Consider the following 14,787-nt stretch of genomic DNA (forward strand, 5'->3'; position numbering starts at 1 on the left):
ACTGAACCCCCTTGGATATGCCCTGGGCACTCTTATGTTCTTATGCAGATACTGTTTAATCTATGCCATTTATTTTTATTTATTTACTGGCAAATTGCCCATCAACAATGATGGGAGGGGCAGGAGGGGACGGAGCCCCGCATCCAGCCCCGTGCCCTCCCTCTACCCCCCATCACTGCTGCTGGTCCAGACTCATGCAACTCCCACTGGTCCTGGTCAGGACTCCTCCTCAACTCCTTCCCCACCCCTGCTGCTTCAGGTCCAGCCATATGCAACTCCTGCCCCCCACCACTCTGGGTCTGGCCCTGCTCAACTCCCCCCTCCCTCGGCCACTGCAGGTCTGTCCCCACTCCACCCCCCTACCGCCACTACAGGTCCAGCCCCGCTCTACACCCCCTACCCACTGCTCCAGGTCTGGGCCTGTTCTACCCCTCCCTGGTCCTCTGGGTATGGGCTGACCCTACCCCCCCAACCAAGTCTAGCCCCACTCCATCCCCATGCTCCACATTTGCCTGGCCTGTGCCTGCCTCCCTCCCTCCCTGTCTGCCCACCACCTCCCCCTCTCTGCCAGCTATTCTGGGGGTCGTTGGGGCCAGGCAGTGGGGGGGCACCAACACTGTGATCCCCCCATACTTTCTCAGGTAGGGAGGTGGGAGGGAGCCCGGCTGCTCAGGCAGCCACTCTAGGTTCAGCCCCACTCCATCACCCCACCACTCCAGGCCTGGCCCCTCTCTACCCCACCCTCCACCACTTCGGGTCTAGCCCCGCTTTACCCCATCCCCAGGTCTGGTCCCACTCTAAACCCTCCCCACCACTCCAGGTCTGGCCCCGCTCTGCAGCGCCCCCTGCTGCTCCAGGTCCAGTTCCGCTCAACCCCCGCTCCATCGCTCTGGGTCCAGCCCTGCTCTACACCCCGCCACTGCTCCAGGTCCAGCCTCACTCTACTGACCCCACTACTACTCTGCGTCTGGCCCCACTCCAACCCCTGCTCCACATCCACCTGACCTGTGTCTGCCTCCCTCCTTCCCTGCCTGCTGCAACCCTCTCCCTGCTGGCTATTCGGGGGGTGGGGGGTGGCAGGGGGGCACTGCCACCATGAGCTCCCTGTTTGACTGCAGGCAGGGAGGTGAGGGAAAGGCCCGCTGCTCAGGTGGCTGCTCCAGGTCCCACTCCACCCCGCTGCTCCAAGTCCATCTGGCCTGCAGCCAGGATCTAGTCCTTACGGGCTGCCTACCTGAGTAAACTCTACTGCATTACACGTAAAGTTTCCCCAATCTATTCTTTATGTTTTGCAAAATTGATTCATGATTTTAAAGAAATTTACCTGGTTTTTTTCCCTCCAGGTTTAGGCTCTGGTCCTCTCATCTCTATGGAGGACTACCAGGATGGAGGAATCCGGATGGTGTGTCGATCAGCTGGGTGGTTCCCAGAACCTGAGGTGCTATGGAAAGGTCCCACTGGACAGCATCTATCATCAGTATCTGAAACAAAGTTCTCAACAGAAAATGGCCTGTTTAAAATGGAGAATTCAATTGTTATACAAGAACACTCAAACAAGAACTTGTCGTGCTTGATCAGAAACAACTTGCTCAACCAAGAAAAGGAATCAGCAATTTATGTATCAGGTCAGTTACCATTTAAACATTAAAGTGAGATCATACCACCAGAAGCAAACTGAAATGTAAAGCAAAGAAAAATATTAAAGCATTCTTGTACATGTTTTAGATAATAAAAATAAAGACAGGGAAAATAGAGGGCTCTTTTCTCCAGAGGTCACACTGCATCCTTCTCAGTTCCCTAAATTGTTAATCTCCAGTCATGCAGAATTGGAAGTTTCATGTAAATTTTACTTAACTCTTAATTTTCTGAACTTGTATTCTAGAAAAAACCCCAAAGCCAACAAATAACCCCCTCTCAAAATATCATTTCAAAATGTTCCTTTATATTTTAATGGGAGTGTCTTACCCTAAGAGCTGCTTTTGAATTCTTTTCTGGCTGTTACTGGCAGTAGCTCATGGTACGTTATTTGCTCTGTGAAAACTGAGCTACAGCCTAGACCCAGATTGGTACCATAGTCACATAATTGGGGCTTTAGCTAGAAATCTGACATCTAAATTCCAAAGAGAAATCCAGTTTAATCTTACCTCAGCTGAGGAGAAATATTTTCATTAGATACCTTCATTTTGGAGTGCAGAGTTCCTTAAGTATCCATGCTGCACTTCTGGGAATTTCAAGAAGCAATCCAGTTTGACACCTAAGGAACTTAACTTCTGCCCTGTTGCCATCTAAATCACAGCTGGAGAAGCATCTATATTCCTCCTAAATTCCACAAGGATCCAACCTGTTAAGAGTCCTCAGGACATGGCTGATTAATACTGACTGTGTCACGTTCAGTTAAGGAATGTGGGAATATCTGCACTTCTGGTGCATTCATGTTGTAGCTGGAGCACTTACCCAGGAAGTAGAAGACCTGGTTTACAGGACTTTCTCTGACTGAAGGGATTCAAAACCAGATCTCCCTAAGAGAGTGCCTGAACCATAAGATTACAGAAGCATCTAAAGCAGGGATCACCAACATTTTCTGAGGGTATCCAGAATGACCCAGCTCAGGTGTGAGATGGGTGGGCAATAGGACCTAGCACCACCACTGTTTCTTTCTTTATTGTGACACAGGCAAAGCACCCCCCTTCACCAGTGCCCCTGCTACTGAACAATGGTATGGCGTGGACAAAGACCCTCCTCCAACAAAGCCCCCCACTGCCTGGCTGCAGTATGGTATGGGCAAAGCCCTCACTGCCAAATGCCACCAAAGCCACAGCTCCACAGTCCAGATCCAAAGGCTCTGTGAGCTGTAAGTTGCTGAACCCTGCTTTAGAGGAGGGTATACATCATACCTATGGTCCACTCTGCAGTCCAGAACATGAGTCCATGGGCCAGAAAGAGCAAGCGAGTACAAGAGTCTGTGGCCTAGTACCTCTTCCATGAGGGAAGAGTCCTGAGTTACAGTCCTTGCTCTAGGGCTACTTTTTAGTTTAACCAATAACTAAATGATGTTCAGTGCATAAACAATCCTAGGAGTAGAGCTCAGGTCTCTTCTCCCTATTTAAATGTGTTTATACAGACAACTAGCATGGAGTGCCCGATATACTCTGAATTCACACTGGGCATGTCTACACCTTCATTAATGCACCATTGTTACTGCACATTAAGTTTAATACCTGTAATAACAGGTACTAATTCAATATGCAGTGACTGGTGCACAGTAGCACCAGAGTATGGTCTTTTAGTGCCACTAATGCACAGTAGACTAATTCTATTGCATATTTGTGCAGTAGTACAGTTTTTGCCATGGCACGCGAATGCACAGTAAAAGTAGTTTACTGTGCATTTAGCATCTCATGTAAATGCACCCACTGAGGGGCAGGCAAATCCTATTTTACCTCTTAGGTTTCAAAATGTGATCCAGTTTCACCTTATCTGAGACCCTGAAAATTCGTTATTGAATATGTTTTTGCAACATGCTGTCATGTCTGGCTTAAGTCTAAGTCACAGAAAAGCCATGAAGAGTTGTTTTATAATGTTTTGTAATAACATTTTTTCAGCACTTTGAACAGGGTAAAATTCAATCACATTAGGTCCCTAGTAGTGGCTCATGAGTGTGGCTCAGCAATATGGATGCTGCCTTCAAAGAAAGAATGGGCCCTGTGTTCTCACCCTTCTACTTTGCATTTAATTTTTGCATTGGACAAAACAGATGAACAGCTTTAGGATAGTTTCTGCTCCATTTGGAGCAGGGACCAAGGCCAGAACCTAAAGCCCCCCCTCTTCCAAAAAATATCTTTGGAGCATGGGTGACGGGAATCCTTAACAGTATGTAAATGTGCATCTAAGAAGGAACAAGAAAGAGGTAGGGGTCGAGGCCAAAACCTAGGGTCCTCTCCTTTCCAGACCAGGAGCCATCTCATGAGCTAAACATTTGTCTCATTTTTTTCTGCTTGGTTCTATCTTTCCACCTTCACTGTGCAGTGAGCCAGCTTCAAAAAGGAATCGTGTAGAGTTTATTAGGCAATGTCCAGGACACGACACGGTAGTTAGAGGACTTTCCTACAAAGCAGAAAATATAGGTCCAAATACTTCTGAATCGGTGGGGGGGGGAGGAGAAGAGAGACCATCTTCACTATCACCAGGCAAGCACCAAAACATTTAAGCTTTTGGGATAAATGTGATAGGAGATCTCCTCCACTCCTTCCATCTCCTCCACTACCACAGAGCCTCTAGTCAAGTGGCGCACTTGCTTGGTGTCAAGCACATACTGAAGTGATTCTGTTCCTCTCAGAGCCTACATCTAGTCTACCGTACCAGAGTGAAACCCATTGAATACACTCAGAAGTGCAAGACAAGCCTAGCCATCCTGAGCAAAAGAGAAGCCAAACTCTCATAAGTGCCAAAAAATTTTCCTGCATGACCACACTGCATCAGTTAGTCAGTTTTTAAAATTGGTTTCTAATCTTTTGTATCATATTAAAGCATCTCTACTGCTGCTCCTCTCTCAGCCTCATCCTGCTTAGGACCATTTATGTATTTCTATGAGTAATTGCAAAGTAAGACAAGTCCCAGGCATGTTGTTTTTCAGATCCCTTTTTCCCACGACTCAATCCCTGGATGGTGGCACTGGCTGTGCTCCTCGTTGGTCTGCTTATTCTCCTTGTCTTGACCTTGTATCTCTTCAAACTAAAAAGTAAGTATCAAAGGCAGGGAGGACATGGGGGGTGGAATACAGCACACCTAGCACTAGACTGTCTTCTTATAAATGAGGTTTTTAGCTCAGATCAATCTAGAAGAAACATGTAGCTACACGGGCCCATAAGCAGCCCAGGGGAGGAAATTATACTAAAGGCATGTCTACATTATCTCAACATAGGCTAGGGTTATTCTGGGCATGTGCCAGAAATCTCACCCAGGAAGACAACTTTGGTGGATTTTGCATCCTGACCACAAAAATAAAAAGATCAAGTTTTCTCTTTATCTTATATATGGCAAATCTGTATTCGATTATATCATCAGGGCATGTGTGTGTATGTGTGTATTTTAGAACACATATTTTAAAGTTAGTGGGGAGAAAAGCTCCATACAAGAAAAAACAAAATATATAAGCAGCCCTGTGAGGATCAGCTTTATGCCATTGATTTACTTGTCAGGTGAGGGGAACTCACTCATTTCTGTCCATCAGAACTGAGGAGGGAATAGCTGAACAGGCGGGTGGGAAGTGCACAGAGACCAGCAGTGAATGCAAAGAGAGCTTATTGGTGTATGCCCAAGAATGAAGGTCCAGTAATGAGCCATGTCACAGCATGGTGCGTCCTGACTCTTGTGGTGAGTCAGTGCAAACTTGCCTTGAGTTTCACATTTGCAGAGTAGAAATTTGTCCCTGCCTCTTATGGGGCACAGATTATTTCTATCTCACTGCTGACTCTGTTAGGCAGAATAAGGAGAGGGGTGGAAGAGACACAATCAAACCTCTCCTCTCAGTTTTATGTTTCACAGTTCTCATGTGATAAATGTCGACACAGCTAAGTAATGTGGTTGAACCCAGCAGAGCAGGGGTGCACAAGTCAGACTTTATTGAGGGTCACCTGTAAGGTGTACTTCCCAGTGGAGGCCTGCCATTAGTGTTATCCACCCTGTTTGGATGTAAGCCCTCAGCACTTTTGCAAGCAGGAAACTGAGCTGCACATGCAGGCATGTTCACAGATTACTGAATCGTTGCACAGGAAGTCCACAGGCCTCCTTGTTTTTTTTTTTAATTTCAAATGCTTTTTCATTTAAAAATTATTTAATAAAGATTTATAGCAGGCTGCTGGGATTGAGCTGGAGGGCTATATGTGTACCGTGGTCATCATGCTGTACATCCCTGTCCTAGGGCTAGAATTCAATGTTCCTATGTAGAGGATGTGCAACAGTTTTCAGATGTTCCTACGTAGAGGATGTGCAATAGTTTTCAGATTAAGGCCTGCATCCTGGCTCACTGAGGATCTCATAAGGTGTTCTATGCCCAGAGGTTGCAAGGAGAATTTTCTCCCAAGCCCCTCATTAGTTTCCCTTCCCCTAGCCTGGATTAAGGGGTTTTGTGATTGAAAATCTACATAGTGGGAGAGGTGAGATTCAGCCTATCCTCTGAGAGAAATAAATATTTAATGTATCTTTCCAATTCTGTGTTGTTTAGCGGGCCTGCAACAAGAACTTGGTGAGTTCCCCCCCCCCCCCCCTTTATCTAATGTAACTTTTTTCTATGCTATTAAATCTATCAGGGTCGGGGGGTATCCTGCTGCTCATCACTGCACTATATAAACATCTTGCATATATAAAAAATATTTCTATAGGGCTCTATGGTATCTCTGGCTTTTCTCCTTCTAGGGGCAAAACTTCTGCTTGTGGTGGGGTTTCTTCCTGTCTCTCCTGTTGAGTTGAAGTCTATCAGAGCTATGAGTTTCCTTCTCGTTGTTCTGAAAATTTGTTCTTGGGGGGGGAAAAAATGATTTTTCAACCAATTCCAAAGGCTGATAAGACTCTGGATTCACCCAATCTGCTGTACAAATGTATTCCACAGCCACATCTTCTTGACCAAAGTGACTTTGTCTACAGCTCTTCTACACATTTTCCTGGGCTTTGTGATCTTTGTTCATAGATCAATAATTGGTCACTAATGTAATTGTGGCTTGTTTCTTCGGCTGGTGTGACTATTAAGATTGAGGAATTGAAAGACAACTGGAAATCAGTGGAATGACCCAAACAAGCAATTACTATCCTCCTAATATCCCAAGCCTTGAAGAAGGCAAGGAAACACACTTTGTACCAGTTGGAATTTTCAAATTCTTCTTCAGATAAAGTGAATCTCAGTAATCCAACATGGAAGTGACAGATGTGGAGATCACGGAGAGATGGCCTCAACTGGGAGCAAGGGGTAGAATTCCCTAGTGCCCTGGTGTCCTTGAGCACTAATGTTATATGGTCACTGACACTTACTGAGAAGGCATACACTCTGACGTCTTCCCTTTTTGATGAATGGGGCTGTCCACTTTCAGTGGCTTGAAGGGACAGTGTCTTTGTTGTCCCATTTCTAACCAATGCCACTTTGGTCTTGCCTAGATTCTTGGCTAGCTGCTTTTTCTCAATGGTCCTTTCGTTCCTAAATTAGCTAGGATGTGTTCTCATCCCTGTTTCTCTGTTTTTGTTTCAGTGTGGAGAAACGATGTAATCTGCCCAGGTAAGGAAAGCTCATAATGAATTAATATTTAAAGCCCCCCTTTCCTAAGAACGCCTGACGCTTTTTCTTATAAAGTCAGACTGCTGCATAAACCAATGGGTTTGCTTAGAAATGACTGTTTACTACATTGAAAAGACTCAGTAGTGGCTATGGCCAGAATTATTAGTTTGAGGACCGAAACCTTTCCTCTTGTTGCACTGGGACCCAAAGAGTTCTCAAAGCAATAGTGTAACTGGCCTTGGTAGGCTACAGAGCCAGGGATGGCAAAGTGGGTAAAGGGCTGGGAGGGGGCTAGGCTGCTCCGTTCAAATTTGCAGAAGCCCTAAGAGGGTTTATATAGCCAAGCAATTGCTGTTGCTCACATGCTGACCTCATGCAGACAGCCATTGGCTGAGTCAGATGCAGCATGTGGATGCATAAATGGTGTTTTTGGTGTTTACACAGTATGTGAAAATGTTTCCATTGGCGAGCTTCTTTTTATTCCACTTCTGCAAATTGCTCAGCCACCAAAAAGGATGCACATACTGCCCACCTGTTGAGTGCTTACGTGATTTTGAAACATTGACCCAAAACTGGGAAGTTAATCTTCCTTCTCCACTTTTGTTTCATGAAGGCAACCCCCAAGTCCTGGCATACCTGCAACTGTGGAAGCCACCTTTCAAATCACTGCCCATGTTTCCAATTCTATGGAGAAAAAAAAATCCCTTCCTCCACCCCCATTCAAAATTCCCTCCATGGACCCAGTTCTACTGCCTTTGAACCCAGTGAGATATTTGTCATTAATTTGCAAGACATCAGAAGCAAGTCCTTGACAGGTTTATACTGTTTCATAAAGAGGGAAAGGGAAAGTTAGAATCAACAACTACATAAGTGATAGAAGTTCTGACAAATACCAAGAACTCTATAAAATTGTGACTCCCAGCATGGAAATGCTCACATCATATCTGCAGGGGTATAGGTTGTAGCCATGTTGGTCTAAGGACATAGGCAGACAAGGTTCCTTGGGTGAATCTGATCTTTTATTAGACCAACCCAAATACATCATATCTGTGTATTATTGGGGATTTATTTATTCTCTGCTGATGTCATAGAACTATTTTTTTCCCTTATGATATGTTTAATACAACACTGAGCATGGCTGATATTATTTGTTTGAATGAATTCTCATGTCTGATCCTGTGGTTGATTTCAGGGCTGGGAAAAACTGAGCTGCCTGTAGAAAAAGGTATGAATTTCATCTCAGGAACAGCATCTTGCTTGGATTTGCTATAAGTGGTAGTGGGAAGAGTTGTCAATGTTTAGAGGAGAGCTCACCACATCCTGCATTTCATGAAATGAGCATGATGGGACCTCACATACAGCCATAGATCCAGACATCTCCTCTGCCTGCCTAACCACTGGCTCTTGTAGAGCATTCTGAGATCACACTACACTAGTTCAGCCACACTGCCAACAAAGTGTCCTAATCACCATCACAGGCCAAGCCCTGATCTTTTGTAGCCCAGCAGGTACCCCTAGCTGCCATTTATATCTCCTTCAGTCCTCTGAAGTAGAGAAGTTAAAGGACCAGAAAAATGCAAGTTTGGGCAAGAGTGAGAATGGACTGAAGTATAGTCAGGTCAAAAGGGAGTAGGAGGCCTCAGGTAAACAGGCCTGGTATAGAGGGATCAGGAGACATAGGCTGGAAGAGACTGAGTTTTGTGAGGGTGACTGGGACAAAGGAGTGATCAGGTAAGATTCTATTTTTAGGTAAAATACGTCTTTCTTCTATCCTACCCCACTGTGCACCCCACATCTCCTTCCTCCAGTCCCCCCTTTATATCAGCCTTCCTCCAGTCACAGGCAAAGGAAGCAAATTCCTCACCATGTACAGATTCAAGCCTGGAGCTAGAGGAGGAGGGGAACTAGGATGGTCACAGCAATTTCTGGGGCTTATTTTCTCTTCTACCCAACCACCATGAAGTGGTCTGTCTCTCTCAAAACACATCTCCCTTGTCTTGCTCAGCTGTCTTCTGCTTTCTATCAGTGACTTTCTTCCTTTTGCTACACACACATATGCACTTTATCCCTTCCCATGTGTGTATATATTTTGCTCGTGCCCCTTTGCCATGGACTTAGGTATTACCAACTGCAGGGTGGCCAAACCATGTCCATGTTCTCTCCATTGTACATTGCCCTCTGCAATATTATGATTGGAAGTCCTCTCCCTAAAGACAGAGAGGTGCGGGGAGGAAGAATGCAGGGAGGAGTGAGTCTCCCCTACACTTAGCTGAAATCTCAAAGCTAATCCCCATTTCTCAGAGCCAGGTAAATCCTGGAGGAAGGAGATTGTCTGATTCATGCTCCAGCTGGGGCCAATTCTGTCACTGACAAGATCAAATGCTTCTCTAGCAAAATGATTTTCTCTCTCTCTCTCTCTCTCTCTCTCTCTCTCCCTCCCCTTGCAGTGAATGTGGTGCTGAATCCAGACACAGCTCACCCCCGACTCATTGTTTCTGAGGATAAGAAAAGTGTGAAGTGGGCACTCACACAGCAGATGCCAACCAAGAAGCCTGAACAATTTGAGACACGTTTTTGTGTGCTGGGAAAGGAGGGGTTCACCTCAGGGAGACACTGCTGGGAGGTGCATGTCGGGAATGGGATATTCTGGGCTGTGGGGGTTGCCAAAGAGCCTGTGAAGAAACAGGAAGTGCTTAATATGAACCCTGATGATGGGATCTGGGCTGTGCAGCGATGGTGGGGTGAGTATTGGGCTCTCACATCCCCCCGCCGGACTCTCCTCCTCGTCAACCAGATTCCCAAGAGGGTCGGGGTGTATCTGGATTGTGATAGTAGCCGGGTAGTATTTTTTGATGCTGATACCGAGGCCATAATCTTTTCCTTTCCACCAGCTACATTTGCTGGGGGGACAATGTACCCCTGGTTCTGGGTAGGTGTTTTATGCGAGCTCAAAATGTGCCATTGACCAATGGGTAGAGAATTCCCCATAAATTGATCTCTTTAGCCTCAGTCATCCTTGCATCCTGACTTCAGAAGTCAGGGATTTAAAACACTTGTGACTTCCTACAGGCTTTCTGTTGTCTCATCCAGTGGTTCTCAACCTTTTTTGTACCAGGACCCATTTGTAAACATTGATGGCCAGTGCTGCTCAATCCCAACCTGCTGCCCCCTGCTCCCAGGCCCCAGCCCAGCATGTGGGCGGGGGGGGGGCAGGGGGGGGTCCCAAGCAGCCCCTTGCACGCCCGTTTCCCACATTTTTCTCCTCTAAAGGAGAATCCATTTTTAAAATAGTTTGATCCATTTTAAAGTTTGTTCACAACCTTTTCATATATTCTTGTGATCCACCCACTTTTGGGTTGCAATGCATGGGTTGAGAAATGCTGATCTAGTCTCTATGAACTTACAGAGACAGTGGGTTTCTCGGCTCTCAAATCATAGAGAATATGGAGGGTTTAAGATTCAGAGTCAACTGTTAGTGTATTGGTCTCATCCTCCATGACTGTGGAAGCCTGTAGAATTAATCAGTCTATCAATGACAACCTTCTTAAGAGGGCTAGTGCTACAAGAGACAAATATTCTCCGCTTGTTTTTGTCTGTTGTCAACCTTGCCACTGTATATAAATGTAACCCAGGTCCTTTTTCTAAGCATTCATGATGTCTCTTTGTTAGAAGACCCATCTTTCTCTACCTTGGCACACAACCTTCTATTATATCCTTCTGTAGGCTATCTTCTTCTCCTTTTAGAACATGTCCATCATACTTTGATTTCCCCCTCCTCCCCCCCTTTTTTGTTACCATTTGTATCAATTCAGGCTTAGTTTCACTCTTACCAAACCCCCATTTGTTGGATCTTTTCTGGGTCTAGGAAATATTTGAAATCCTTCTCTACTATATCAATTGCTTGTAATTTTCTTTAACTCCTTCATCAGTGTCCATGTTGTACATGCATATATTGCTAACCTTCATATCAGTGCTTTTAATAAACTTCCATTTGTTAATTATCCAGTTAATAATTTTGTTCGTTATCTGCCTACCCATCCATATCACATTCATTTTTTTTTTCCATTGAACAAACTTTGCACAGTCTAGGTCTTACTTTACATATGTATATATTGTCTTCCATTAAGATTGCACCTAAATAGGTAAAACTTGAGACTTGTAAATTCTGATTCTTTCTCCAGTTGTGATTAGCAGTTTAATCTTTGGAAAATGAATACAAGGTGATTCTTAACCTGCAATGACTAATTCTTACACTTGGTTTTTGAGCTAGAATATTGGTCATTAAAACAAAGTTGTCTGTGTACCTCGTATTACTAAACCATATACTTCCAATTCTCAGGCTCCCTTCTGATCCCGGTAGTGCCTCCTACATAATCATTTGTGCAGAGATATTAAAGGGTGAGAAAGGATGCAGATTTAAACCCGTTCAGATATCAATCCAACAGTCCTGACAAGGACTTTCTCAGTTTGTGCTGTATGTCAATCGGATGTAGTGGGAAACCCATGGCAAGCATGCACAGCCACAGCTTTGTATGCCCCACTGAATCAAAAACTTTATAGAAGCTGACAAAACAGAAGGAAAATGGCTTGTCCTAACTTTATCGTGGACTTTTCTATCACAGTTCTCAAATTTGTCACTTGATTTATTGTCCTTCTGCCCTGTTGAAATACTGCTTGCAATACTGTTACAATCTCTCTTCCTAATTTACTCTGTATTCTCGCCAGAACAACACTTAACAGTATTTTGCTTGCATGAGATACACCTGAAATCATGCTATGATTTGAGAATTCCTTTCAATCATCTTTTTTCAGTATAGGTACCTAAACACTCTTCTTTCACTGTCTTGCCTATTTTTCATTTTCCCAAGATTTGTAGCAAATACTATGCTTCTTACCTAATTTGGAATGTCTACTTTTTCAAGGAGTTTTACTGGAACTTCATCCGTGTCAGCGGTTTTCCTGACTTGGTTTACTCTATTTGCCAGGTCTACTTTAGACATAAGTGGACACATAATCTTATACTTTATGCATAATCTTTCAAAGTTTATTTGATTGTATCAGCATCATCACATCGCTCTTTGCAGTATTACCTCCATCTTTCTACCTATTTGCCAAAAATATAGCTTGGATGGCATGAAGAATGGTAGCAAAGTGGAGAAGCTTCAAGTCAGAAAACAGGGGACTGGTAAATGCTATTGGAACAGATGGTGACATTCACTGTTGAGTGCATCCATTTAAAGCTTTAAGCCACGAAAAGTGGAGCCATTCCACTCCACTCATAAGTGATTTTTTGCTAGCAATTACATATTATGATGCTTGTGACAAATAAAGCTAGTTTTCATAAATAATGATATATTCTGTTGGGTGATTATTTTTTTCATCTTGCTATTTTACTTCCCTGTTCAAGAAATTTGATTCTTCATCAAGAAAAACAGATTCCCTTCAATGGTAAAAAGTCTATGTGCCAATATGGTAGAGCTGTGGGCACTGGTGACAGATATATTGCTTTGTGAGCCAGATAGGTATAAAGTTCTGCTATGCTTGTGGCCAAATATTTCTGAACATTTGTCAGTTTGCCAACCTGATCATTAAAAAAAACCCAGAAAGCATATAGGTGAAATGCTGGACAACCAGGAAACTGTTCAGTTAAGATCCTGCCCTTGTAAGAACTGTTATAGCAAAAGGTGCCAACATCATGCTTATTCTGAGTCACAAACATAGAAGTACCAAGGATGCAGTAACTGCAGCAGGAGAATCACTGAAGCCCATTCTGTGTGTTAAGGGACAAGCTTCTAGTCTTTTCTGGGCAATCAGACATTTTCTGAGATAGCTTTAAGAAGAGAAGCTGTACAAAAAGATGGATACATGTCGGGCCATCTTTCAAGGCCATGACTGCCTCCAAAATCTTCTAGATCCTCCAAAAATATATATACAGATGAAGCACAAGGCAACCTGGTCCCATTTCACCTTATAGAGGGTGGGGGCCACAATACTCATATGCACCAAGCTGAGAGGGGGGTAACAGAAGGAGTCTGGGTGAACTATACACAATGTTGTGCTCCTCCATGACTTGAAAAAGATCTAGCAGTGAGGGGGACTGTGCTTAATGGGCACTACCTTATGTCTTATTCAGTTGGGTTACGCTAGCCTACCTACCCAATGTAGGTCATGTGCTTTATTCATATTCAGTTCAAGACCCCCACCAGTTCAAGACCCCCACCAGGAAAAACTTGGCCCTACCCCTGCGCCAGCCTGCAGTGGCCCGCAGCCCAGCCTCGCCCCGTGTGCAGATCCAGTTAATACTGCCACCCCTCCTTGCTGCCAAAATCCCAAGCCCCACATGGTAGGTCAAAGCCTGAACATGATTCTCCCCCTGCCTGGCTAGATTTGGGCCCAGCCACACCTCCTTCCCTCTGCATGGCTTGCTTGGGGCTGGGTGATGCCCCCTTCTCCACCCTAGCCCCCATCTATGCAGCCAGACAAGTGCTGGCTGTACCAGTCCCAGAGCCAGATTGGGTCCAGCCTGCAGATGGGCCAGGCACTACACATCCAGCCCACTGGATAAAAAGTTTGAGCACCACTGCTCTATCACATCCCCACCTCAGCTTTCTCCTTTCCAAACTGAAAAAGCCTAATGTTTCAGTTCTCCTGGTATGGCATCTGCTCCATCCCCTTGATCATCTTTGCTGACCATTTCTGTACCTTTTCTAATACCACCACATGGTTTTTGAGATGTGGAGAACAAAACTGCATGCAGTAATCAAAATGGGGGAGCATCATTAATTTATATAGTAGCATAATAATGTTTTTCATTTTGTTTTTATTTTCCTTCTTAATAATGTCCAACATTTCATTGTCCTTTTTTGGTCGCTGCTGTGCTCTGAGCCAATGGTTTTAGCAAACTATCCCCAGTGATTCCAAACTCTTTTCTGAGTCATAACTGATAGTTCAGTGCTCATTCTTGTGTATATGTAGTTAAAGGTATTTTTCCCTATATGCATTACTTTGCACTTGTCAACATTGTTTTGTTTACTTGCATCAGCCTCTGGACATTTGGGGGGGGGGGGGGCATTTTTACTTGTGCTCTGAGGCTGAGGAAGTGGGGCAATTTAATTAGAGTGGCTCCAAGAGCTGCTCTAATTAATGCACCCTCATAATCTCACGTATCATCATCCCCGTGCCTCAAAATAGTGGCAGGGGTATTTTAACTAAAGTTCGTCAAATGAGCTGTAAAGTGCTCTGCTGCCATTTTGAAGTACAGGGACACCAACACATGAGACGTGGAGGCTGGCTGCAACCTGGTAATTAGCACTGAGTCTTCTCCAATGATCTGTAATTACAGCAGGCAGAGCAGCCTCCCAACATGTCAATAGGTACCTGTTAACTTGGAAATCTTTACTGTAGCACAGCTCACCTGGAAACCTAGGATGAGCTGACCATTACCCATGCTTTTGTTCAGCTGCTCTACAAGACAGGGAACATCAGAAAATATTTGATTTCCCCCAAAAAAAGGAGAATGTATC

The 14,787-nt window shown here is 44.5% G+C and overlaps 1 protein-coding gene across 3 annotated transcripts in view; it reads left to right on the forward strand.

Moving 5' to 3' along the window:
* Window positions 1-12,615, forward strand: part of LOC102570379 (butyrophilin subfamily 1 member A1) — a 34,633-nt gene extending 22,018 nt beyond the window's left edge. For all 3 annotated transcript variants that reach the window (XM_014594575.3, XM_019496657.2, XM_019496656.2), the window contains 6 exons: window positions 1,344-1,625; window positions 4,634-4,738; window positions 6,224-6,244; window positions 7,238-7,264; window positions 8,457-8,489; window positions 9,712-12,615. In XM_014594575.3, the coding sequence (XP_014450061.2) occupies window positions 1,344-1,625; window positions 4,634-4,738; window positions 6,224-6,244; window positions 7,238-7,264; window positions 8,457-8,489; window positions 9,712-10,229 (986 nt within the window). In that variant the 3' untranslated portion in view covers window positions 10,230-12,615. The remainder of the gene's footprint in view (window positions 1-1,343; window positions 1,626-4,633; window positions 4,739-6,223; window positions 6,245-7,237; window positions 7,265-8,456; window positions 8,490-9,711) is intronic.
* The last annotated feature ends 2,172 nt before the right edge of the window (window positions 12,616-14,787 follow it).

Source organism: Alligator mississippiensis, chromosome 11 (genome assembly GCF_030867095.1).
Source record: "Alligator mississippiensis isolate rAllMis1 chromosome 11, rAllMis1, whole genome shotgun sequence".
Lineage (NCBI taxonomy): Eukaryota > Metazoa > Chordata > Crocodylia > Alligatoridae > Alligator > Alligator mississippiensis.